Source organism: Aphidius gifuensis, linkage group LG2 (assembly GCF_014905175.1).
Source record: "Aphidius gifuensis isolate YNYX2018 linkage group LG2, ASM1490517v1, whole genome shotgun sequence".
NCBI classification, from domain to species: Eukaryota; Metazoa; Arthropoda; class Insecta; order Hymenoptera; family Braconidae; genus Aphidius; species Aphidius gifuensis.
In genome coordinates, this window is record NC_057789.1 from 24,582,773 (window position 1) to 24,610,275 (window position 27,503).

A 27,503-nucleotide genomic window follows, 5' to 3' on the forward strand; every position below is an offset into this window, starting at 1 on the left:
TGAATTTTTCATTTTTTAAAACAATCCTCCTACATTTTATATAATTACGAAATTAAATACCCAACATTTCGAAAACTCGCGCCACAATTTTTAAAATGTCGGCTAACGCATGCGCGCAGACAAACAGCTGTATTATTTTTTTTTTTTTTGCACGTCAAATTTGGTCAGAATTCTGTCGTATTTATTTTTTTTTTTTCATCATAAAAATAATTTAAGGTTTTATGAGACAATACAAGAAATGCCTCATAATATTAACAATAAATTAGTAAAAAATATTAACAAAAATAATATTTCGAAAATACATTTATCAATTGTAATTTATCATCACAAAAATTTCATCAAATTGTTGATTAATTGCCGGAATTTTTTCTTTCAATTTGGTAATACCACGTCAGTTAAACTTTGTGGTCAATTGGGTTTGTCGACAGACAGTCACTGTCAACAACTTTAACGTCAGAATATTAGTATTAAAATAGTGAATTATTATTTTTTTATATCTATCATAATTTAATTATTATTTGACACATTTATTAGTTAAATAATTGGTTAATTTATTAATTAAGCTGTGAATTTTCGTGTTTAACATGACGTTTTTTATAGAATAGAATGAAGCTCTGTTGTATTTATTGGATTCTTCTCCTTATCTCTTTTACATCAAGGTAAATAAAATTAACAATAATTTAAATGAGGAAAATATATATCTAAATTGTTTCAACTAAATAAAAGAAAAAAACAATATTATCTCTAATTTTGACGTTAAATTAAACCACCTTTTTTTTTAGGTTATTATTTTTATTTAAATAATTGATATATTTATATAAAAACTCCGCCCTAATTTATAATTTATTTAACTGTTAATAAATTAATAGTTAAGTTTATAAAATATATGGTTTAATTTATTAAAAAAATTATTAATTTTCAGCTGTTTATTATTTTTAATTGTTGCATCTGAAAGCACAAATGAAAATTTAGTTAAAAAAATTGATGATAAATCAGTTACTAGTAATGTGACAATAATTGAAAAATTAAATAATCATGGAGAAAATATTGAGGATAATTTTCAATATGAAATTCAACCAGAAATATCAGAGATAACAACAGAAGTACCAAAAAATTCACAGGTAAATTTGAGTTAATTGATTTATCAAAAATTTATTAAATTTTGTTTTTTTTATTATTTTAGGAAAATGGATATGGATGCTCTGATAATCCAAATGAAAATGAGGAAAATTTATCTTCAAATATTTTCGAAGAGAGTCTTACGCAACAGCCAAATTTATCTCAAGGGTGAGTAATTAAAATAATTAAATATAAAGTAATTAAAATTAAGCAAAAGAAAATTAATAAAACATTTTTATTTCCCTAATTTTAATTGTTCTATAAAAAGACATTTAAATTATTTATATTTATAAAAAAAAATACAAATTCATTGAGATATAATTTGTCAAGTTTAATTAATTTCTTTTGCTGATAAAAAAATTATTAATATGGCAGAATCATCATTGCAATGTGTAATTAAGTTTAAAAAAAAATAATTACTTTTTGCACATAAGCATTTCCATGTTGATACGAATTCTTACATATTTTTTTTTCTGATTCATCATTTTACCATGTGCGTTGATAATTAATTAATACAATTTTTTTTTTTATTTATTTTTATCTTTGCCAAGTCATTATAGTAAAACGAATGAGGATTTTATCATAAATATGATGAAATTTTTATTCGAAATATTATAAATTCATGAAAAAAAATTACAATAGTTTTGTTCTATTTATTTTTTTTTTATTTTGTTAATTTTACTAAACATTTTTTATTCGAAACAAAAAGTAATAATAAATCGTAAAATTGTTGTGAAAGTTTTTAAATATATATTTGTAAACAAAGACATTTTACTCAAGTGTTCTATTTTATTTTCATCACGATAAATTATTTATTTTTTTAAAAATTATTTGCTATCGTCAACAAGAAAGCTGCGTAATCGTACATTTACCTTGCGTCATAATCATAAACCCAAGGCGTCATGACTTGAAAAATTAAAAAATCTTGATTAAACATTGCCACTCAAAGTTCAATAATTAAAATAATAAAAAAAAAAAAATTAATTTCAAAATTTAAAAAACACAATATCCCTGAAATAATCGTGTTGTTTATGTAAATATTTTATTTATGTTATCATATTGTACGATACAAAAATAATATAATATTAAAACGCACAGAAATTATCACGATTGCCATTTCTACAATAATAATATAGTACATTTAAAATAGCTCTAATAATTCCAAAGTTTTTCTAAAATATTGTCGAAATTATTTCACCATAAAATCAACATTAAAAAATAATAAATTAAAAGTACTATTTTTACAGAATAATTAATCTAAAAAACAATCGAAATTTAAGAAAAAAATCAATTAATTTCTAGAGAGAAATAATGATGATAACAATGGTACATTTAAAAAAAAAATAATAATACATAAATAGATAAGAATACAAATAAAAAACAATCAACATTTAAAACTAATGAAGTTAATTTTCAAAGATAAAAAATAATTATAAAAATGGTATATTTAAAAATTAATAATAATATATAATTGCGGTTGAATAATCTAGAAATAAAATAGGCGCCAGTTTCGTCAAATGACGAGGTTTTATGATTAACTAGATACGAAAACGTGGCAATTATTTTACACACACACTATTTAAATATTGATTCAAATTCCATCGTGTCATGATAATAATTATTACACTAGTTTATTTCTCAACATAACAAATATCGTTTTTAAAAATCCACATGCTTGGTAAATTTATCCATCTATAAAAATTCAATTAAAAAATAGAAAAACAATATTTAAATAATTTTAAAAATAATTTACATACAACTGTTTAGATAAATGTCTTTTTTTTCGATAGAAATTCGAAATTTTTTGCATAAAAAATTGCGTTGTTTCGAATAATGTTACGTAAAAAAAATCAGTTGGGATCATTGAACGAAAAGGTTCAATGTCAGTGACCTTGACGTTGAATATAGCTCGACTTATATAATACCTTTTTATTTTTATAATTTATTTGCATATTTTTTTTTTTTATTTTTCATGTATTTCCTTGTTTCTCTGGTTTCAATTATCTTAGAATTATTTTTTAAATCTTACAGCTAAATTTAATCTATATTTTTTTTTTAATTCTTTGTAATTCAATATTGATCAGTGATTTTTATTGAAAAAAAATAAACATATTTATTTATTAATTATTGAAAAACGTGTTGAAGTAATAAATTTAAATTTTGTAGGTCATGAAGAAGCCTTAAATCTCATAATCATCACAATGCCACGTGGTGTTGATATTTAAAATAACGCATGACGATAGCAAATGAAAAAAATTTCATAAACAATAAATAAAAAAAAAAAACAAAATACATATGGCTTCTAGATTTAGTTATCAGTATTTTTTTTATTCATTTATTTTTGTTTCAATTAAGGAAATAAATTATCATTCAAGAAAAAATATCTTGGGTTTTTTCTCTTTTTTTTGGTATTTATCAAAGGCCAATATAATGTTGGCCATCATATCTTAGCTTCAATGATTTTTTTCTAAAATTAACAAACTTTATTTTTCACATATTTGGTGCGCAAAATGAACTGGTTTACAACAAGTTTCTTCAACATCTGATGACGAATGTTTCCTTGTTGATATATAGAGTATTTGATTAGAAAAACGTCAACATCTAGGTCAATTTTTTCTCATTCAATCCAGTAAATAAATCAAATAAATTTTTATAATTTATCTATTTTTAATATACATTTATTTCGATTTTATTTATGATCTTGTTTATGATTATTTGCTATTTTTAAAATCATTTTAATTATCTTCAATTTGAAATATATTTGATTGAAAAAAAATACTAAAACTTATTTTACTTGTTTTTTTTAAATTTATTTTAAACAAAAAAAAATATAAAATTGAAATAAATATAATTAAAAAATATTGTAATTAAGATAAATATTGTTTTTATGATTATTTTTTTTTATTATTATTTTTATATGTCTTTATTTATTTTATTTTTTTATTTTTTTTATCATTTCGTGGCTTTTTGATAACGTATGTGTTGTTTCTCAGTTGGAAAAAAAAACGTAGGCAATAAGGAACTTGTTTTATTTCCCCGCAGTATTTTCAATAATGTTCCGGTAACAATTTATTTTCAGTTTAGATTCAGTCTTACCGGTCTTACCATCGATACACATCAACGCGCAATTCACATTTTTATGCGCCGGCGTTTTAAAAATAACAAAAATGAATAAATAAAACTACCCTTGATTTTAAAACACACCTTGCACTTTGTTTAATCTCAATTCAACAATATTTCTGCATTTTAATCTTCAGTGTTGTATGAAAAAATTAAAAAACATTATTAAAAGTGATTAAAATAAAATAATTAAAATTCAAAATTAAATAAATAAATAAATTCAAGTGAATTGTGATAAAAAATAACATCAAAAAATGAAAAATTATTGTTATTTTGACATTTAATAAAAATAAATATATTTCGAAATTTAAATAATTGTTTTTCTGGGTAAATTAAAAGTGAAAAAAAAAAAATAAATTAATAACAATTTAAAAAAAATATATTAAATATGTTGATTAATTTTTAATTATTATCAAAAACGATTGTATTTTTTGTTCTCCATATATATTTTTAGAATTTTTTTTTTGATAAGAACATTTAATTTATTTGAATTTTATAGAGTGGTTTTTAAAAAAATAAAATTCGTTTTTTTTTTTTTATCTGTGTCACCTGAGAATTTTGATGTTAGGATTGATGACTTTTAAAGAGAGAAATAAATAATGTTTTTTCTAATTTTAAATGTAGGAAGAGACTTAGAATAGGTGTATCTAACTATACAAAGATACGAACATCAAACACAGGTGTTTTTTTTTTTTTAAATTCATTTAAAATTTATTTCGTTTTTGATTGAAGGTCGGGAATGCATATACGTGTTGGAAGTTTTAAATATTAATAAATATTTTTATTTTAAAATTATTTGAATTTTATAATTTTATTGTTTTTAGTATGATGTGAATAGAAGTTTTTAAAAAAATCAAGTGGCTAACACTAGGAGCAGAAAATTTTCATGAAAAAAATAATTTAAATTTTAATAATAAATTTTAAAAAAGAAATTCTATTCAAGCGTAATATTTTAAATGACTTAACTATAAAAATAAATCAAGTCATTAAAGTTAAATAAAATAGGTAAAAAAATTATTCACGTGAAAAAAATTATATTAAAAATATTTATTAATATTGAAAAAAAAAAGAAAAAAGCATTACACCAAATTTTCTAAAATTTTATAAGTATAACTTGTAAAATAACAAATATTTATTTGAAAAAAAAAAAATTAATATAATTTTAAAGTTAGTAGATTGTTTAATTATCTGTTTGAAATTAAAAAAATAAAATAAATTTTAATCATATTTATTTGTTAAATAAATATCAATAATGAAAACTCCTGATGCAAGTAAAACAAATACTGCACTTGCCATCATTTGCCCCAAGTATTCGTCTTCATATCGTGTTATATAATTATCTTGGTAATTAATTTTGTCATTAATAAGAATTAAGCCGGCAATAAGGCATAATAATGCACCAAGTCCACAGAAGGTCAGCGACTAAATACAAAAATTAAAATAACACATTAATTTTATTTATTTATAATGAAAAGTGATAAACAATTACTATACACAGTTGAAAAAATAAAAATAGAATAATTTTAATTTGCAATTGTTGATTCAATATTTATTTAAAAATATAGTTTTTATTAATTTTTTTTTTCTTAATTTCAAAATGAAAAATATAGATCAATTTTTAAATAATAAATGAAAAAAATTATTTTGAAATTATACTTTTTTAATGTTTATTATGAATAATAGTTTAAATTTTTTTTTGAATTAATTTCTATAATTTTTCAGTAAGAAAAAATAGTTACAAGTTGAAAAAAAAATATAATTTTTAATCTCAAAAATATAATTATTAAAAAATATTTTTTAATGTTAATTTAAAATTAAATAAAATGTTTAAATATAATTTTTTAAATGTACTTTTAACCATTCAGTTAAATGTTAATTTAAATTTCGAAAAAAAAAAAACTTCTATAATTTCTATAGAAAAATTCTATAATTTCTATAGAAATTTTTCTATAATTTTTCAGTAAGAAAAAATAGTTACAAGTTAAAAAAAAATATAATTTTTAATCTCAAAAATATAATTATTAAAAAATATTTTTTAATGTTAATTTAAAATTAAATAAATTCTTTGAAATATAATTTTTTAAATGTACTTTCAACCATCTAGCCAAATGTTAAATTAAATTTCGAAAAAAAAAAATAATTTAACATTTAAAAAATTCTAAATTAACTATTTTTTATTTTTTCAATTGTTGTAGAAATTTAAAATAATTCTAAAAACAAATTACTCAATTTTTCATACCGTTTTTTTGCCAATTTTTTCACCAAGTAAATAACATATCACGATAACAGCATTGATCAGAATAAATCCACACGTTGCAACATAAATAATTCCAGCATGATTTAAATTTGGCATTAGATGATTGTTGAATGGACCAGTGAATAAACCAACTGATATCACACAAAGTAGCTACAACAAAACAAAAAAATAAAAAAACACCAACACACATTATTAAAATGATAAAATTCTTTTTCTTTTTTTTTGTTGTTATTTTTTCAACATACAAGTTCAATAATTTTGCAAAAAAACGGTGACTCCCCAAGGTGTCGTTTGAATCTCGAAGAGATGCTTGGTCTGCCTCCACGATTTTCCTCAGCCATTATTCCAATTGGGTTTTTTAATTTTTCACAAAATATATTTCAAAAATGTAATTTTATTTTTATACAATTTGTATATCTAAAATATAAAAAATACATTCACTTTTTATTAACTACTTCATCGAAATAATTTATTGGCAATTTTAAAAATTAAAAATTAATAAAATAAATTATATTTTTAATAAAAATAAATTGAGGAAAATAATATTTACACAAGCTGTATTGTTGAGAGAAATATATTTTTTTTTTTGACACAAGTGTTGAGATAGAAAAAACGTATATGATGGATATCTTGATGTATCATGTTATTGAGTAGCTGAATCCCCACTTTTTCAGCAAAAAAAGTTGACGCCTGTGAGTACTTAATTTACAATTGGTACAATTTTTTTAGATGACCTCAGTTTAAAGATAAAAATAACATAAATTTAATAGATTCTTCCACAATGCGTAAAGCTATTTATTAATTCAAACTACATTTAAAAAAAAAATATATTTACAATAATTTAAAAAACACTTGTTGATCAAGTTGAAAAATCAAACTTAAATATTTAAAACAATCAAGTAATTAAAAATGTAGAATTTAAAAATTTATTATTATTCGCCTCAATTTTCAACAATAATTTTAGATCAATTTATGATAATTTTTTCTACAAAAATTAAATACTTTTGTTGCAAACAAATTTTAAATATTGAAGTCATTTTTCGAAGATAAATAGTCAGTTAGGAAATGAGCCCTACATTTTATAGAAATATACATTTAAAAAATATTCTCATTGACGTTTTTTTAAGTTGAAAATATTATACTATTGTTAAGTTAATTAACAACATAAACTATTGCCATCATTGAACTTTTTTTAATTCCAAGATCACTAGAACACTCACAAGCATTTGTGATCATTTAAAATAATTCATTTTTAAAATTAAACGTGGGTTGAATTTTTTTATATGTCATGACATTTTATAATTCAAGTCCAATTAACCCTTTGTTAATAATAAACTTTTAAAAAGAGAAAAAAAAAAAGAGTTACAATTTAAATATGCAAAGTTTGATATTTAAAAATTGAAAAAAAAATATATATTTTTTTTTATTTAAAAGTTTTTATTAATTTACTTTTATTCATGTATTTTGTAGAATTTTATTTCAATTGAAAATGAAATTTTAAGTGCGAGACTTGAGAGCTTGAAGAAAATTAAAAAACTCGAGTAGTTATTTTTATTTTTTTTAATAATCAGAGAGTGCTTTCACTCTGTAAATGGATGTACATGAATAGTGTCTATTTAACTGATGATATCTACTTGCAATTATTGTATTTTATTTATTTAAAAATATATATTGATTTATTATTATTTCTATGATCTTAATTGATTGACAGTTGAGTGACAATGATCGTGAAATTTGAAAGTAACTATTTGTGTTTAAAGAAAGCCAGGATTTATAGAAATTAAAAATCGAAAAAGAAAAAAACAATTTCAATTGATAAATAATTTATAAACAATTGAAAAAAAATCATTTGGTATTATTAATATTTAATATTTAAATAGAAAAAAAATACAATAAATGTAAAAAAAAACTGAAAATGTTGAGATAGAAATTTTCATGGCCAAAAGTTTATTAGTTAAAATAATAAAAAAAAAATATTGTGGTTTTTATCAGTAGTTAAAACATACATTAATAATAGAACAAAAAAAAAAATATATTTTTTACATTTAAAGAATTTAAAAAAAATATTTTTTCAAGTAATTTTTAAAGTTTGTTTATAATTATAATGAAAAAATGGTATTTAATATTTAAAAATTATAAAAATTTGATGGTATAATTGAGAAGTGTGTGTAATGATTAATTTTTGAGTAAAATTAACAAAAAAAAAAATTGACATCCCTTGAGGGGGTCGAACCCTCGACCTTTGAATTAGAAGTCCAACGCGCTATCCACTGCGCCAAAGGGACATGTGGTAGACTAAATTGTATTTACATTCACAACCCACATAGTCAAGTTTCGCTAATATTTTCACATTTCGAAATGGAATTTCGAATTATTGACTTGTAATTTCGATTTAAAATATTTATTTCGAAATGTAATTTCGATTTAAAATATTTACATTTAAATTAATAACATTTGTGTGGGAAGTTGAAAATACATTCATACAAATTTGTCAATAATAATCTGAATTTTAATTTAAAAAATAATAATTAATAATAAAAAAAAATTAAAACACTTGTCTTTATTTAACAACACTAAAAATTTTTGTTTTTCTTTCAATTTTTTCACTCTATTTTAATTAAAAAATTTACAAATTTTAATTTTCTATTTATTTACTAAATACTATTTTAAATATGATATAAAAATTCAATTTAAAATTCAAGGAAAATATCTAATTTAATTTAGTTTTATATAACTAACTTAAAACTTTTTAATCCTATTATCTACAAAGTTTTTTTCACTCATCAATATTATACAAAAAAAAAAAAACCACTAGTGTTTGTAAAAAATCAAAATAAATAAATAAATTTAGTATCATGTTAAACATGTAATTGTTTTATTGATTATTTATTTATTATGACTTTCTCGGCTTTAGTCTAGTTAAATTATTAACAAGTAATATAACAAAACTGGTAGAAATATTAGTCGACTTTCTTGCCCCTGTCTCAATTAGAAAATGTACAGTGAAGGTGACACAGATTAATCAGTCGCATCACCCACACTAAAAACACTTACTTTCGTCCGCGAATTATATATTTTATTTTCCAAACAAACTAATAGTAACAACAAAAAAAATATATATATGAGAACTTAAAATACATTTTATTTGATAAAAATAAAAATCAAATCTCAATAAAAAAAAAAAATTGTTATTTAGGTGTTTGATGAGAAAACAGTTGAAAATTATAAAAGTGATGTTAATAAAATTTGATATAAATATTTGATGACATTGTTGATTTAGTTGGAATGACTAATAAAAAAAAAATAATTATTTTAAATTAATAAAAATTGTAAATGATGAATTATTATTACAACTCGGATATGCAACTGGGTATAATTAAAGATTCGAAATATTCATTATCATGGAGTAAAATAGCAAGTAATTCGAAATTTAGTTTTTTGAAAAATCTTGTTCATGTTGCTGCATTTTATTTTGCTGTTGTTGCAGCATTATGGTGTGTTCCTAGTTGTCTTTATAATCGGTGAGAGTTTATGGCACAATAACATCACTGGAAATTTAAATAAAATAAAAAAATTTATATTTAAATTAAGATTATTTAATTTTTAATTATTTTTTTTTTGATTACAGTATATCCGAGACTGGCCAAGCAGTTGTGCTGACTCTTGTTGATACAGCATCAGCAGAACTTCAAAATTTAGCTGAACCACATTTATCATCATCAGATGTACATCTAAAAACAGCTAAAAATTTATCAATTACATTATCAAATTCAATTGAAACTAATACAGATACACTAGTCTCACAATTACCTCATACAACATCAACAATTTATTTATCAAATGAAAATACTAATAATGATACAGATATTAAAAATAATAATTTATTAAATGAAAATATCATTGATAAATCTAAAAATGATGATAAAAATTATATTAATGATAATTTAAATAATGAAAAAAATATAAAAACAACAGAAAATATACAAATACCATCATCAATTGAATTTGATGATACAAAATTTATCAATAATAATGATGACAATGGTGTTGGTGTTGGTGGTGTTGGTACTGGTGGTAGTGGTAGTGTTATTATTGATGGAATTGTTAATAAAGTTGGTACAGATAATCATGAAGATATACCATCATTTAGTGAATGGGCACAAAAACGTCTTGAAGAAGCTGAAAAAAAAAAAAATCATCAAAATGCATCAATACAAAATACAAGTAATAATTCAAAAAATATTGGTAATTTAAAAGTTAGATCTAAAAATTATGCATCACCAGATTGTGGTGCTAAAATTGTTGCTGTTAATCCAGAATCAAGAAGTGCTAGAAGTGTACTTGTATCAACACGTGATGAATATATGTTAAATACATGTACAACACGTGTATGGTTTGTTGTTGAATTATGTGAAGCAATACAAGCTAAAAAAATTGAAATTGCAAATTTTGAATTATTTAGTTCATCACCAAAAGATTTTTCAGTATTTGTTAGTGATCGTTTTACAACACGTGATTGGAGTTTAGTTGGACAATTTACAGCTCAAGATGAACGTGATATACAATCATTTACATTAAAACCACATTTATTTGGTAAATTTATTAAAATTGAATTACATTCACATTATGGTAGTGAACATTTTTGTCCAATATCATTATTTCGTGCTTATGGTACATCAGAATTTGAAGTATTAGAAACAGAAACTGAAGTACAAGAAATAATTGATAATGATAATATTAATAATAGTAATATTGATAATGATGATGATGATGATGATGATGAAGAAATATTTGATAATAATGGTAATGATTCATCAAGAAATTTATTTGGTAGTGCTAGAGATGCTGTTATTAGAATTGTTAAAAAAGCTGCTGGAGTATTAGTTAAAAATGATAATGGTGATAATAAAACATTTAATCAAATTAATAATGATAATATTAATAATAATAGTAGTAATATTAAGGTATTATTTAACAATTGTATAACACCAAAATATAATATTATTTGTAATAATTGTACAGATAATATATTTGATAAAATTTATCAATTAATAAGTTGTCGTATTAATTATTTAAATGAAATTATTAATATACCACTTGTGAATAATACACTTTACAATACTGATGTATGTTATAATTATGGTATTAATAATACATTATTAATTAATAATTTTGATAATACAAAAAAATTGTTATTTTTAAAAGCTATTTATTCAAATGAATATATTATTTCTTTGTGTAATTTATTGGCAATGAAAAACAATGTATTGTTAGTAAATTTAACTAATGAAAAAATTATTGAAAAGCCTAATGTAACATTGTCATTATCAGCATCATCATCATCAGCATCAGCATCAGCATCGTTGCCATCGTTATCATTGCCAGCGTTGGTTAATAATGTTGATAGCTCAAATAAAATTACAGAAAGTATAATAACACAAGCAACAATTGATTGTAATACTGAAAAAGATTCTTTAAATTGTCGTCAGTCAACTGTTGCATCATTATCATCATCAGCATCAGCATCATCATCTTCGTCATCGTCGTCGTCCTTATCGTCGTCGTCGTCGTCATCAAAAGATTCAAATGTTATACAATCAGATGCATCAGTAGCTGATGTTCCTGATGTAAACACAGGCCTAATAAAAGATAGTAAAAATATTGAAAATACAGCATCAACAATAATCATTGGTACACAAATAAAACCATCAAAAACATTAACTAAAAATGATTATAAACGTGAATCATCAATTCCAAATTTAGAACCAAGTAAAGATATAGTTGATGAAATTTTACAAGATAATGTATTAACAACAACACCATCACCATTTCCATCAAATTCAGCAACAGTAAATCAAAAAATAATTGAAGAGTCAACAATATATGGTACACAAACAGATACAATAACACAATCAACATCACAAATATCATCACAAAATGTTATTGATACCAATAATTATGATAATACAATTATTGATTTAAATATTAAATCAGATGATAGTAATCAACAAGTTAAACAAGATGATAAAAAAGAAAAATTAAAAGATACCGATGATAGTAATATTAATTCACATGAAAATTTAAATGATGATACATTATTATCTGATTTACGTGAATTTGAAAATAGTGATACATTAATTAATAATCCATCAATAATAACACAACAACAACAACAACAACAACAACAACAACAACAACCAACAGCAAGTACACCACAACAAAAAGAATCAGTTTTTTTAAGATTATCAAATAGAATAAAAGCACTTGAAAGAAATATGTCATTAAGTGGACAATATTTAGAAGAATTAAGTAAACGTTATAAAAAACAAGTTGAAGAAATGCAAAAAACATTTGAAAGAACAACAATAACAATGAATGAAGAATTTAAAAAAAATGAAGAAAGAGATAATAAAAAAATTGATGAAATAATTATATTAAAAAAACAATTATCATTATTAAGTGATACAATTGAATTAATTATAAATGAACATAATAGTTGGAGTAATAAATTATCAACATTTGGACAACATATTGTATTTATATTTATTGAAATAATAATACTTGTATTAATAATAACATATTGTCGTAAAACAAATAATAATTTTGATGATATTAAAACAAAAAAAATAATTAAAAATACTACAATAAACAGTAATAATTGTCATTTAAATAGCAAAGATAAAACAAGAAGAAAAAGTACTGAATCATCAATATGTAGTAATAATAATAAAGAAATAAAAAAACGTCGACCATCAGAAATTGCATCACGTATTAGTGGTAATTATCGTGATTTAATGATTGATACAAATACTGAAATGAAAAATGATAAAAAAAGAAAAAAAAAAAGAGAATCATTAATGAGGCTAGGCTCAAATATTGAAACAAAAAGAGATAATATTGATATTTATTTACCATCAAGAAGATCATTGTCTGTTGATACACATAATTATCGTGATAAAATTGATGAACAATTATTTGAAAAATCAGATTCAGCACCAGATTGTCAACACAATATTAATGATAATTATAAAATTAATGATAATGTTAATAAAAATTTTATATTAATTGATGAAATTGATCATTCAAATAATTTGATAATTGATAATTTGATTGATCAATTTTATGACGATTCAAAAGATACTATTGATGATAATGATGGGATTAAAAATACACAACGTGGTTTAAGTATATTAAAAAATACAAAATTACGTTCGTCATTTATGAAAACAGCATTGAGATCAAGAAGTAAACGAAATGATAAATCAAGTGATAATTCAAATTTACCATCGTCAAAAAATAAATTAGATAAATGGGAAAGTCATTCGAAAAGTTCAATTGGTTCAAGATCTGATCATGATAGTAGTTCATTTAATTTAAATAATTCAATTGATTTATCATTAATAAATAACAGTCAAAATGGTAATTATAATAATGGTGTTTCTGAAGACTCTGAGTGTTCAAGTACAACACCAATTAATGGAAAAAAAATTAAAAAAGAAAGTGGACTCAGAAAAATGGTTAGAAAATTTTTTTGATTATCAAATTTAATAATATTGTTGAAATTACATTAATAAAATGACTGGAATGAATTGAAATTATTGTAAATTTTTACTTTTGCAATTGTAAAAATAGAAAAAAACATTTAATAGAATTTTTTTTTTTTTCGAAATATCACAATGAGATGAAAAATGAAAAAAAAATTATAATAAAAAATATTTGTAGTTATTAAATTAGATAGGAATTAAATTGTCTTCATCAGATAGAAAAAAAAATAAAAACTGTTTTTAAATAATTTAAAATTATTTACCAAAGAAATGCAAAAGTAGAAAATTAATTTATAAAAATAAACCATGATTGAATTTCTATGAGTTTATTTCGAGAGAAAAAAAAAATTGTCGACATTGATGAAATTTTTGACGAGGTACTTTTATTTATTTATTTTTTTATTGTCTTCCCCAGCACAATTGTATTTTTATTTTTTACATATTTATTTACGAAAAAAAAAAAAGGCTTTTCTTCTCTTCCTTAGTCTCGAGTGACAAGTGCCTCGTCAAATATTATCTAAATAAATGAAAAATTGTTTTAAATAAATAAAAGAGACAAAATGAAAAAAATTGTTTTGAATTTTTTATTGTTGATAATGGTTTTGTTTATGTTAATTTATATTTTCAATAATGGCCATTTGTATATTTTTTAATTTTACAATATTAATTTTAAATTAAATTATGAAGAAATATTATTAGCAGTATTAAATTCAAAACAATTTGATATCAAAATTAATTTATTTAAAAAACAAATATCGATGAAGACATTGTGAGAATGAATAACGTGACTTTGAATTTATAAAAAAACTAAATGCATTGTGAATTTTTTTTTTTTTCTTTTGCTACTTACTTAATGTGCATTTATAATAAATAATTATAATAAAAGAAACAATTTTATAACTGTAGAAATACTGGAGATTTAGAACTCTCAATAAATAGTTAAAAATAAAGAGAAATTAAGTTTGATAATAATTTTTAAATATTACAATACAATAATAATATAAATTTATTATTTAAAATACATTATGTAAATTGCTAGATATTACAAAATAATAATTCATCATTTAATAATTCAAAAATAAAAAGATAATCTCGATAAAATTTCGAAAAAAAATTCAAAAATTTTACTATTTATTTCGATTCGAAATGAAAGAGTTTTTAATTAATTATCCTAGTCGATATTATTGCAAAAATTAACCGGTATTTATTTCGATTTTGTTCTGATAAATATTCAAAAAATGGTCAAGGTCTTTTAGAAGAAAAAAATATATATATTAAATTTTTAAAAGCAAAAAATAATTCAGTAATAATTGTACATTGAAAAAGAAGATGAATAAATTAAATATTATTTTATCTTTAACAGTTAACAATAATAATAATAATAGTTTTTCCAAAAATTAAATATTATTATTTATCGGAAAGAAAAATTATTATTTATTTTTAAAATCGTCTATTTAATCTGGCTGTTTTTTTTGTTAATTATAATTTAGTTTAATAAATATTCTACGTAATTTTGTTGATGAATATTTCGAATGATTGTCTAGTTGTATTCAGAAGGTATTATTTCTTGAATTTGTTTGTTAATTTAAAAATAAATAAATAATTATGGGCAAAATTATGATTAAGTTAGTTTTGTGTAAAATATGACAAAAGAATAATGAAAGCAAAAAAAAAAGAATATTACCAAATAAATATTGTTTATTTATTTTTTATTATCATAAAAATATTTATAAATTTATCAAAATTATACTTCAATTGTTAGCTCATCAAGAAGCTCATCTGCATCAACAATATCATCATTTAATAATTTTTTAAAGCGTTTAAACATTGCAGAGAATATTATTTGCAGAGAAATTTCTTCAGCAATTTTTAATTACACAAAAAATTTACAGTAAAGTTTGGAAAAAAATTAGCAACTTTTTCATAGAGCAAAAATATATAAATCTTTAAAGGGATCAATAATTTTTTTTCATAAGTTTTTTTCTTTTTCTTTATTTTTATTATCAAATTAAATATTTTTCACTTTTATTTGTTGCACAGTGAATTTGCACCTGCAGGTGGCCAGGGGAGAATTTTTAAAAATTGATTTAATTTTTTTTTTACTTCATTGCTTATGCGCGTTGCTATCATAACATTATGTCAGCAATAAAATGCAACACACTCATCAATTACACAATCAAAAAAAGAAAGTAAAAATTAACAATTAAATAGTAATATTTAACATTAATAATACTTAAATATTGATGACCCAATTGTCTTTTTTATAATTTCTAAAAAAAAATGCGGATAGTATGTTTGTAAATACGTTATTTATTTTTTATTTTATAGATATAAGTATGAATTGAATTGTTTATATTATTGGTAGAAATGATCATTAATTGAATATTTAATACTACAATTATAAATCATTATCAAAACCAATAAAATAATATGACAATTGTTTTATTATAATTCGATTATAATATGTTAGACAAAAAAAAAAATATATATGTCGGTATATAAGTCATAAATTTATAAACAAGAAAAATAATTATTATTTATTTTATTAATCTTTATATATGTTTCTTCTTATACCAGGGCTAATAAGAATACTTGGCACTTTACTATCCAAGTCAATTTCAATGTTGACTTCATGTCTGATGAATACACTGTAAAATAAGAAATAATATTATAAATGATGGACATTATTTATAAACAGTGTTATAAAAAACTTTTTCATTTATATTAATGATAATTAATAAATATATATTTAATTTACCGTTGTCCACTGTTTGCTTCAATGAATAGATCACCGCTCTGAAGTTGCATTCGAAGTATACCAACTTTTGATGTTATATCTTTTTTTGAATCTGCAATTCCATTTTTTGAAGATCCAGGCAATTTATTCTTGTTAGCTTGAATGTCAACTGTGTAATCGATAATAAAACTGTAAAAAAAAAATAATATTTGTCATTAAAATTTCATTAGAAACCTAAATAAATAATAAATTTTTAATGAGTCAATTTTTATCCCTTGATAAAACATTAATAATGTGATAATTAAATAATTTTAATAAGCAAAAAATTGGTTTCAAATTATTGTGAATAATATTTGACTTACGTATCTTCAAGATTTTCTGACGATATTTTTTGTTGAGCTCCTTTAAGTGACGCAATCATTGGAAATTTTAATTTCATTCTTCCAAATATATTTGGTTCATCAGTTCTAAATAAATAATCAAAACTCATAATAAGTAATAATTATTTTTTTTATTTAAAAATAAAAATATATTAATTGAATAATTTTAAAAAACAAAAATTAGTTTAAAATAATTGATTAATACTCGACTTACAATTCATAAATACTGTCTTCAGTTGCAGTCACCCGACGTGTCATGGGTACAGGTGGGAAAGACTTTCTGTAAGGTAATATTATTAATGATGTATATTTTTTATTGAGACGGTCATTTTCTTTACTCAATTTTACTACTTACTCTAAAAGCCCCGACTGTTCTGATTTTGATATTACTTTAGCAGGATAAGTTATAAATTTATCAGAAAAAAGTGTTCTTGGAGATGATTCAAAACCACCATCCTCCAATAATTTAGGTGGGCTTCTGTGAAATTTAACATGAACTGCATGTTTCAATATAAAACTGTAAAATAAAAATTATGTTATTAATACTGTATACTTGTCATCGATAATTTATTAGAGATATAATCAATAAATCGAAATTCATGATGAATCAAATTTTTTTTACCTAATAAAAAATTAATAATAAATGTATATTTAGAATTGTTTAAAATTTCAACTTACGTTTCGTCAGTATCTCTTGTTTTAAATGTTAATTCATCACCCTTAAGTGATACATTCCATTTGCCTAACCGAAATGATACTGCTTTTACTACTTCATCTTTAATTATATTGCTTTTAGGTTCAATTGATTTTCCGTTAAATTCAACGCTGAATGTGGGAGGCAAAATTAAACTGTAAAATAATAAATATTATTAATGATATATATTTTTTTTATTAATACAGTTTATTATTAATAATGGTTAATTTTTTTGTCCATGTGCTTAACATCTATAGTAATTTACGAGACATTATATAATAATTATTTAATTAAAAATATAAATTTCATCATGAGACGAAAATTTGAGATGAAAAGTTTTCATAATTTCATCATTCACCTGGCCTTAATAATAAGAAATTTTAATTATCAAGGAATCGATTGAAAATTATTGATTAATATTTGTTAATATTCCACTTACTTTTTCACTATTTCCTGTGTTACTAGTCCAACTTTACCACTATTAAGTGATACCTCATAATTATCAATATTTGATACTTTAATTTCATCATCAGTAAATATTGAGGATATTTTTTTTCCAGCAGCCCGTATGATTGTTCCAAAATTAGTTGATAATTTTTTAGCTTGATAAAAATGATAAATAATATCAATTTAAAAATTGTAATGGTGGACGACTGCAGCTAAAACTTGCCTAACTTTATAAAATAACCCTAAATTCACTCTAAATCACATGAAATGACATGAAATCACACTTTATAACTACTCTAAAGTGTTTGTCATAAATACAGGCTTACTTTCTTTTTAATAATTAAATTTTAAAAAATATATTATTCTTTACCTTGAGTAGACTGTAATTTTTCAAATTTATTATGGTTGATATAATTTGGTTGAAGTAATGACAATGTATTATTTATACTAGTCGTGTACGTCATAGATCGTAGATATTTTGTTGTGCTAAGACGCAATGTATTTCGTAAAATTCCACTCATTTTTTTTATTTTTTAAACGATAATTTTTTAACAGTTAACAATACTAATTGTTCAAACAATCTATCAATTTTTTTGATAAACTTGATAAACAATGTGAGGAGAACAAAGTAACTTGTCGACAAGGCTGTGTTTCCAGTGGTATCCAGTATCAGAAAAAACAACTAACGAGAGAAAACCATCTTTTTCCATGCATATTATGCACCAGTCAATAAGATACCTCCAACAAAGCTACCGATTGTGCCAATTTGAATATAATTACTCAATTTGAAGCTGAATTTTTTTCGTGACTAGCTCGAATTCATCTAGCTTTTGGCTAAATCTAAATTTTTTAATTTATATATTATATTTTCTAAAAATACTTGAGTAATAAATTTAAGTTTGATTACAAATTATTCGAAATAAATCATGTTATTGAACGTCTCTAGTAATTTATTCCTATAAACAAAATACCTGAAAATAAATTTAAATATAATTACTGATTTAAATGAATTATTTAAATTTAAAAATAATGCATTGTTTATCAATTTATTATTTACGAGACAAAAAAAAAGAAAAAAAAGAATATTACTAAATCAATATTGTTTATTTATTTTTTATTATCATAAAAATATTTATAAATTTATCAAAATTATGCTTCAATTGTTAGCTCATCAAGAAGTTCAGCTGCATCAACGATATCATCATTTAATAATTTTTTATTTTTAACTCTTTGATTAAAATCATCAACAGATTCTTTCCATTCATTTTTCCATTGTTCAATATTTTTCTTAACATTCGTACACATGAATATTTCATTAAGAATAATTTTCATTTTCATTGATGTTATTGATGTAAATGTATTTGTCAATTTATCTAAAACTCCTGGTCTTAAATTTTTATCTCGACAAACAAAATTAAGAATAAAAATTCCATTATCATTAAGACATTTTGATACATTTTTTAATACAGATGTATCTAAAAATTCTTTTGGTGGACAACACATTCCAAGTGATGGATCTTTACCATCAACATCAAACAATATTGCATCAAATTTTTTATTATTTAACGCAGCATCATTGATGAATTTAATTCCATCATCAATACATACACTTGTTCTATTATCTTGTACAAAATCAAACCAATTTGTTGCTATTTTAAGCATAGCCTCATCAATTTCAACAGCAGTTATATTTAATTTTTCATAACAATTATTAAGAAATAAACATAAACCACCACCACCAAGTCCAATAACAAGTATATTCTTAACTTCATTGCTATTTTTCATCAATGAATTAATACCAACAGACATATAAGGATGATATTCACATGACAATACACCTGGATTAACAATAAGCTTTCTTTTACCTCTTCTACTTTTAGATAATTTCATTTCAGCTTCACTTTGTACGACAAATTGATTATCCAAAAATACTAATCGTCTTGTATGTACTTTATTATCATCATCAATAACATCTTCAATTAAATATTTACCAGAATATTTACTTTCACCTTGATGAATCAATTCACGTTTACCAATATCAGCACCAAGTGATAAATAATCAATAACATAATTTTTAGGTAAACTAGATGGTGATAAATTTTTAATACTTGATGATAACTCAATTTTAATATCATCCCAATTATTAAATGTATGATTTCTTCCTAGCACAACAATAGCAACACGATCTTTATCAACATTACCAAGAAATTCTTTTCTACCTTGTGTTGTTGAAAATAACCAATCAGTTTCTCTACCTTGTGGTACTAAAAATGCAGCATATGTTTTACCACATGAATTTGGTTTATCTAATACATATATTTTATATCTTGGACAATCATTACCAGGCTGATAAAGATCTAAATTAATTTCACCAATATCAGATACATTTTTTTTTGATAATCTATCACATACAAGAGCTGATTGTTGTACTGATAAAATTGAATTTATTAATTCATCTTCATTTTTAACTTTAATTGGTGTATCATCTGTTAATGATAATTCTAAAATTTTTTCTTTTATACCTGGAAATTTTGTAGCCATTATTGAAAATACTGGTATTGAACTACCTTCTTCATTTTTAGTTTTATTTTCAGCCTCATGACATCTTGTTATTCTTAGCATAAAATTTTTTAATGCAAAATAAGAAACAAATTTACGTAAGATATGTTCTTGAAGCAGAGAAATACATATGTATCTTCCACCACGACAAAGTACTCTTGTTATTTCATTGAAAAATTTATCAATTGTTTTTTGTGTTTCAATTGAATCATCAGGCATCAGTGCATCTAATGTACCTTTATCAATAATAACACTAAATTTTTCATCAGTGTAAGACATTGAAGTTGCATCCATTTGTTCAAATATTAAATTTGGACGATCAATACGATTTTTATCCTTCATTTGATCAATTACTATTTTTGATATGTCAATACTTGTTATGTTCCTAAAATAATTTTACAATTACAGAATTGTTTATTGACTTTTTTTGATGTATTATTAAATACCTACCTGTAACCAACATCATGCAAATCCATTGTTAAAGTTGAATTACCACAACCAACTACAAGAATATTATCTTTTGTTTTGACAAATTTCGATATTTGTCCACATAGTTCTGGATACTCGCCATACCTTTAAATTAATTAATTAATTAATTATGCATAAATAAATATGAAAAACAACAATAGCAATATTGATTGTAAATAGTTTGATTAATTGTTGTTAAAAATTTACCATTCAAATGCTTTTTTTCCACGTTTTTTAAAAAAAGAATTCCAATAATCAGCTTTGCTAAATTCTTCATGACATTTTGGTAATAAATTCATTATTTATATTGTTATTGTTTTATTTATGTTTTTAAATTTTGATGTTTATTAATGATAAACAATATATTATTGAGGTTATCAAAAGTCAAAACACGTGTGACGTCGTGATTGTTATTTTTCGATGATAATGTAGAAATTTTTTTCGTTGGTTTATAGAAAAAACTGTAGATGGAAAAATAACATGATTTTTTTGATGAAAATATATTTTTCAACTACTCATTAGGATTATTTAAAACGTTTAAAAATTGCAGATAATATTATTTGCAGAGAAATTTCTCCGGCAATTTTTAATTACACAAAAAATTTATCGTAAAGTTTCGAAAAAAATTAGCAACTTTTTCATTGAGCATCTACAGGTTTCGAAATACACTTTCAAATGTGAAAATTTATTTGAATTTAAACATGCAAATGTACAAAATACATTACTGTATTTTAAAAAATATTAGTGAATTTAAAAAATAAGCCAAAAAAAATAAAGAATCTGCCGTTTATTTAAGAAAAAAATTTATCTATTTTTATTTATCTTGTCTTTTTGATTCAAAAAAAATATATAAATCTGCCAAATAGATAATTCAAATTCAAAAACTATTATAGATAATAATTTGATAAAAAAATTTCATTATATTCCATAATTATATTTTGAGAAATTTATTTAAACATTATCATCATTTTAAATCTTCACTCTGCTAATTTCAAGGATATAAATTTTTTTAAATTCAATTTCGTTGTATATCAAATTATAAAAATATTTAATATTATATATGACCATATTCACCACAATCCAACAACAGTAATAATAAAATGAAAAAATAAAAAATAAAAAAAAAAAATTGGCGTGTGCACCACATAAATGAAATTGACACCTGCCATAAAAAATCCCAATAATAAACCAAAATAAATTTCTTTTAATTCTTCTATATTTTTCGTTGATTCAACTGTTGTTATTATTTATTTATTAATTTTTTTTTTCAACTCTATACATAAAAAAACATTTAAAAAAAAAAAAATTCTTTTATTTTTTTACAATTCATTATTTTATGCAATTAAAATTCATAACACCCTTGAATTATTTTAGAATGAAGTCTAGTTATCTAGGTCAGTGTTACAAATGTCTATTATTATTTGCTAGAAATTATAGACACCTGTCTCTCAAAAAAAAAAAAATAACGTATCTTTAAAATAAAAAAAAAAAAAAAAAGGTCGTCATCACATCGTCCGCTTTTTAAAAATATATATTTTGTTTTTAAAATTAATAGAATTTTTTTTTTTTGAGAATGATACAAGTGTGTGGATTATTTTTATATATTGGGGTGTGTAGTTTTGATGAAATTGAATTCGGAGCAAATTCTTTCGAGGAGTGAAAAAGGAAAACACAAAACTCAGAACACCTTGCGGCAGCTGTCAGGTGATCACAGGGCTCAATCATTCAAGTCGGAAAAATCTTGACCTTTTTTTTTTTTTTACAAATTTCATTTTTTATTTTAAGAAACCCTATTTATTATTATTATTTTCTTTTTTCTACACCTCTCGGCAAACCCTTAAAAAACAGATTTATTTTTTTTTCAAATTCACCTGTAAGAAGCACGTGGCACAAAAAAATATATAAATCTTTAAAGGGATCAAGAATTTTTTTCATATTTATATTTCCAAAAATATCTTTTTTCCCCGATAGAAAAAAAAGCCGAGAAAAAGGTAAATATTTTTTTTGTTTTTATATTTAATTTTCTATATATTTCAACATCAATTTTTATTATCTGATTTAATTTTTTTGTTATAGTGAATTTTAAATCTTGAATATCCAAGTTTTTTCAAATTGTTTTCCTTTCTGGGATGATTGATTATTTTTTTTTTCGAAAAAAAAAGAAAATGAAAAAAACTAGATATTTGATCGATTGCACCTGTAAATACTTCAACACAAAATTTGACTTAATTTTTTGAATTTTTAAATATTAAAATAAAACGGTTATTTTTGGTTTTCTTTTTTTTTTTAAATAAAGTAGTACTGTTTGTATATATCATTGCACAAAATGGATTAATCGTTGAAGAATCGATTCACGCCATGTAGACACTGCATTTGGTTACCCGCTGACTTACCCACTTTTTGGATCGTCAATCTTGATTAAGATCAAAGTATCATTTTTATATATGTTTGTGTATACAACGCACGCGTTCATGTACATTTTAAAGAAAAAAAAAAAATGATAATTATTTTTATTCAAGACGTGAATTCATGCGTACAGGTGAGTCGATTAAGAGAAATATAATAAATAATAATAAATAAATTAAAAATAAATATACATAAACAAGTCATTAAAAAAAATTAAAATAAATATTTTTATTTAAGTTAACTCAATTATCAATTCAAGGTGTATATTCAATTTTTTAACAACTTTAATTTCCGTAAAAATTTCTACAATTATATTTTAGTGCTGTCGATAATTCAGTACCTAAAAATCTTTAAAAAAAAATAATTAAAATATTTAATTTAATTGTTTTATATTGATAAAAAATTACATTTAATTGTTATCTTAAATATAAAAATTAATTAAATACACAAAGGCTGTTCTAAATTTGCATTTGAAATTTTTTTTTTCTTTTAAATTCGTGTAAAATTTAGTCGAGAAACGTTGGAGAAATGGTAGAGAGATTTTTGGTTGAAAAATTGGTGGAGAAATATCTCAGCCATTTCTCCAATCACGGATTATTTTTGGGAAAAGACGGAGAAATATTTCCACCGGGGTTTCTTTGGTATAGAATGCAAATATGAGCAACCTCTTCAGCAATTCGCAATTGTTTAGGATCAGCTACTGGCTGAATAACCATGCACTTTGTAAACTGGATGGGAAGAAGCAAATTGTTACTGGGTCGTTAAGACAATCAAGAGGATTTTTGGAAGCACATTTTCGGAATTTGCTGATATCAGTTCGCCTGATACGGATGATAAAAGCGTTTTATAATCAATCTAACACTTTGTGTTTAATTGATTTATTATTATTAATCAATTCAAACACATTTTTTATCCAATGTTTCTTTTTGAGGTATCCGGGCATAAATGGATATGTCTATAATAACGGATTATTGTTTCTATAATTTTTAGAACATTAAAGCCTATTAAGCTCGCGGCCATTTTACTCAGATATAGTTTCAATGAATTACTAGTATAATAAATTCAAAAACTTAAAAATACTACAAATAAAATTAGTAATTTATTTAAACTATATCTGGAAAAAGTGGCTGTAAGCCTAGTAGATTGGCAAGCTGCTAATTGCTAAAGGATCGATCATAAAAGATTGCTCATTAAAAAAACGCCAAAGAGCAAATATTATTTTCATTTTTTATAATATTATAAAATTTTAAAATAATTGATTTTTTTAATAATCCATAACCGTATCAATTCATTTTATACATTACCCAATCGAAATTTTATATTTTCAATTTTTTAATATTATACATAAAATAAATAATTTGAAAAAAAAATAAAGCCTAAAAAAATTTGAAATCAATAATGCTTAGTTTCCCTTGATTATATGATTTAAAAAAAAAAAAAAACACCTTTTCCACTTTTTATTTAAAAAATAATATACAATATTTATCAGCTGTCTCGCCTTTAATGCATCAACGAAAGCAACATGATTGTCGTTGACATTTGTTTTTATGTTGTTGCCCATTTACGCGATCACTTTATGTACTTCTCATTATGCCCATAATAATAAAGTTTTTTTTTTAAAAAAAAAAATTTATTTTGCATCGTTAAATGAATTTTAATCATCATTAATTTTTAAATAATTACCGATTAAAATTGACTTTGATATAAATAATTATTTAAAGAAAGAAATTGTAAATTTATTTAAATAAATTTATTATATTTTTTATTGTTGGGTATATATAAAATTACATAGATCAAAATTACATCTGATTGCAATTTTTATATTTTAAAAGTAACATTATAATAAAATCGCGTCGGCACATGCCAAAATTTTTTTGAAGTTTAAAAAAATTTAAAAATTAATTTTATATAATATCATCAAAATCTCTTTATTTTTTAAACTGATTGTTTACAATATCTTATAGAAACAATACTCCCAAAAATTTTATCATAATAAAAAATTATTTTTTATATATATTATTTTTTCGACTCGTTAGAATAATTATGTTCAAAATAATTAGGTGTATGTTATGGTGGTAAAGTGCGAAAGAGTTACAGCCCAATGCCAGAGGCTAAAATTTTTTTTACACAAAGAATACTAAATGAAAAGAAAGATAATGAAAAAAAAAAAAAATTAGAAAAAAGTATACAAAAAGAATAACCCAAAGAAAAAGAAAAAAATTAAAAATTTATAAATGAAAAATAAAAAAACATTGGGCATGGTTTGAACGGTGTATTTGACCGTTACTTTTCATGTTCTCGTTAATGATATTAAAAAAAAAAAAACTTGATTTTAAAGAATATCCATTAGCAAAGTGCGATATAAAAATTTAGAAATAACGACAAACAGGTGTTGCTAGATTTCATCTTTAACCCGATTCATTGTTGACAAATTGTAAACAATAAATTTTTAAAATATTTATATACACTTGCGGACGATCCAATTAATTTTATTGTAAATTTTTTTAACAACTAATTTGTAATCACGATCGTTAAGTTGAAAAATAAATAAATAACAAAAAAAAAATAAATGTAGCTATAAAAAATATTTAAGTATCGTACTGAATCATTCTAATTTTTTTTTTTTTTTTTTTTTTTTTTTGATAATCAGAGAACATGGGCCGGCTCGATTAAGACATTACATTTACACTCGGCAACACCTGCGTTATTATTATTTAGCAGAAATATAAAAATATTTTTTATAAATTTATATATAATCCAGAAGAATATATATGTGTGCAGTGATTCGTGAGTTAATAAACTTTTTGCTAATTTTTTTTTTTTTGTTTATAATGTTATTTTGATATTAACAGTCAAGGTATATATTTATTTACTAAATTGCATTTTAATTGAGACAGTTTTTTTTATATCGAAACTATACACATGTGGATGGCTGCGAGTTTGAAAAAGATGTTGAGATTTATTGCATGTCATATTAAAAAATATATAAAAAGTTTAATTTGATTTTAAATTAATATATATTTTTTTTTTAATGACTGTTTTGTTGTATATATTTACATTTTTTGTTTGTTTTCTCTTTTTAATTTAGGGCATGTATACAGTCTATACAAAAAAAAATTTAGATGTAATTTTTATTATTTTTTTAAAGTCCAAAAATGTAAAATAATTTGTTTAATTTTTCATCAATTATTATAGCGTTTAAAAATTAATAAAAATCAATAAAAATTATTTTTTTTTTTAATAAAAGTTGTCGTGTAAATTGCGAAACAATATGGCTGTTTAATAAATTAAATTATTTCAATTAAAAAAAATATATATTTCAATAATTTGATAAGATATATAAATTTATATTTTTAAAAATAAATCACCCATTAAAATATTGATAAAATTGATTAATTTTCATCATTTATAATATGAATGATAAATATAAAAATATAATATATATCTATTTTTATTAACTTAAAATATCCAACAGGTATATATAAAATTCAACATGGTAACACACAGTAAAATAAGAGAGTTATATTGAGGCACGCGTAAACATGTATATGCGTTTAAAACGATATATAAAATAATGTGCAGGTGGTAAAAGCTTTGGAAAAGAGCCACCTGTATATATTTCGTTATTTTTCTTGTATCTTTTTACCTCATCCCCCAATCATCATTTAACCATTACATATACAATATTTCCCTCAACACACAATTAAATTTATACATTCACATCGTAACTCCTGGTTTTATCAATACATGTTTACAACGACGATTCGAAATC

General features: G+C 22.0%; 4 protein-coding genes and 1 non-coding gene across 6 annotated transcripts; 1 reads left to right on the forward strand and 4 right to left on the reverse strand.

Annotated features, from left to right (window-relative positions):
• The first annotated feature begins 180 nt into the window (after window positions 1-180).
• Window positions 181-14,644, forward strand: LOC122849694 (putative uncharacterized protein DDB_G0277255). 2 transcript variants are annotated; one of them, XM_044148468.1, is made up of 4 exons: window positions 181-659; window positions 923-1,121; window positions 1,184-1,287; window positions 10,125-14,644. In XM_044148468.1, exons 1-4 carry the CDS (start codon window positions 607-609, stop codon window positions 14,029-14,031), a joined length of 4,263 nt encoding a protein of 1,420 aa, XP_044004403.1. In that variant the 5' UTR covers window positions 181-606; the 3' UTR covers window positions 14,032-14,644. The 2 variants fall into 2 exon arrangements, with proteins under 2 accessions (XP_044004403.1, XP_044004404.1); XM_044148469.1 differs by lacking the exons at window positions 181-659; window positions 923-1,121; window positions 1,184-1,287 and adding an exon at window positions 9,725-10,017.
• LOC122849695 lies at window positions 4,752-7,277 on the reverse strand. The gene is made up of 4 exons (XM_044148470.1): window positions 7,047-7,277; window positions 6,742-6,913; window positions 6,479-6,646; window positions 4,752-5,661 (listed from the first exon to the last, which is right to left on the reverse strand). The coding sequence occupies exons 2-4, from the start codon at window positions 6,835-6,837 to the stop codon at window positions 5,458-5,460; spliced, it is 468 nt and encodes a 155-aa protein (XP_044004405.1). The 5' UTR covers window positions 6,838-6,913; window positions 7,047-7,277; the 3' UTR covers window positions 4,752-5,457.
• On the reverse strand, window positions 8,709-8,781 carry Trnar-ucu. Its single transcript has one exon. It is a non-coding gene; the product is annotated as a tRNA-Arg (tRNA).
• Window positions 14,645-16,520: 1,876 nt separating the features above from the next.
• Window positions 16,521-18,762, reverse strand: LOC122850644. The gene is made up of 8 exons (XM_044149775.1): window positions 18,669-18,762; window positions 18,291-18,453; window positions 17,836-18,006; window positions 17,513-17,674; window positions 17,372-17,437; window positions 17,140-17,244; window positions 16,799-16,966; window positions 16,521-16,688 (listed from the first exon to the last, which is right to left on the reverse strand). Exons 1-8 carry the CDS (start codon window positions 18,760-18,762, stop codon window positions 16,586-16,588), a joined length of 1,032 nt encoding a protein of 343 aa, XP_044005710.1. The 3' UTR covers window positions 16,521-16,585.
• Window positions 18,763-19,447: 685 nt separating this feature from the next.
• On the reverse strand, window positions 19,448-21,674 carry LOC122849696 (eEF1A lysine and N-terminal methyltransferase homolog). The gene is made up of 3 exons (XM_044148472.1): window positions 21,533-21,674; window positions 21,308-21,430; window positions 19,448-21,242 (listed from the first exon to the last, which is right to left on the reverse strand). The coding sequence occupies exons 1-3, from the start codon at window positions 21,622-21,624 to the stop codon at window positions 19,448-19,450; spliced, it is 2,010 nt and encodes a 669-aa protein (XP_044004407.1). The 5' UTR covers window positions 21,625-21,674.
• Between the last annotated feature and the right edge of the window lie 5,829 nt (window positions 21,675-27,503).

Excerpts from the sequence above, each read along its gene's own strand:
- LOC122849694 (XM_044148468.1), top strand. The coding sequence starts at position 607 with ATGAAGCTCTGTTGTATTTATTGGATTCTTCTCCTTATCTCTTTTACA. Across the intron at positions 660-922 it reads CTTATCTCTTTTACATCAAG|CTGTTTATTATTTTTAATTG; the intron begins GTAAATAAAATT and ends ATTAATTTTCAG. Across the intron at positions 1,288-10,124 it reads CAGCCAAATTTATCTCAAGG|TATATCCGAGACTGGCCAAG; the intron begins GTGAGTAATTAA and ends TTTTGATTACAG.
- LOC122849695 (XM_044148470.1), bottom strand. The coding sequence starts at position 6,837 with ATGGCTGAGGAAAATCGTGGAGGCAGACCAAGCATCTCTTCGAGATTC. Across the intron at positions 6,647-6,741 it reads TTTGCAAAATTATTGAACTT|CTACTTTGTGTGATATCAGT; the intron begins GTATGTTGAAAA and ends GTTTTGTTGTAG. Across the intron at positions 5,662-6,478 it reads AAAAAATTGGCAAAAAAACG|TCGCTGACCTTCTGTGGACT; the intron begins GTATGAAAAATT and ends TTTTGTATTTAG.
- LOC122850644 (XM_044149775.1), bottom strand. The coding sequence starts at position 18,762 with ATGACGTACACGACTAGTATAAATAATACATTGTCATTACTTCAACCA. Across the intron at positions 16,967-17,139 it reads TCAGAAAATCTTGAAGATAC|TTTTATTATCGATTACACAG; the intron begins GTAAGTCAAATA and ends TTTTTTTTACAG. Across the intron at positions 16,689-16,798 it reads GAAGCAAACAGTGGACAACG|TGTATTCATCAGACATGAAG; the intron begins GTAAATTAAATA and ends CTTATTTTACAG.
- LOC122849696 (XM_044148472.1), bottom strand. The coding sequence starts at position 21,624 with ATGAATTTATTACCAAAATGTCATGAAGAATTTAGCAAAGCTGATTAT. Across the intron at positions 21,431-21,532 it reads GGAAAAAAAGCATTTGAATG|GTATGGCGAGTATCCAGAAC; the intron begins GTAAATTTTTAA and ends ATTAATTTAAAG. Across the intron at positions 21,243-21,307 it reads TTGCATGATGTTGGTTACAG|GAACATAACAAGTATTGACA; the intron begins GTAGGTATTTAA and ends AAATTATTTTAG.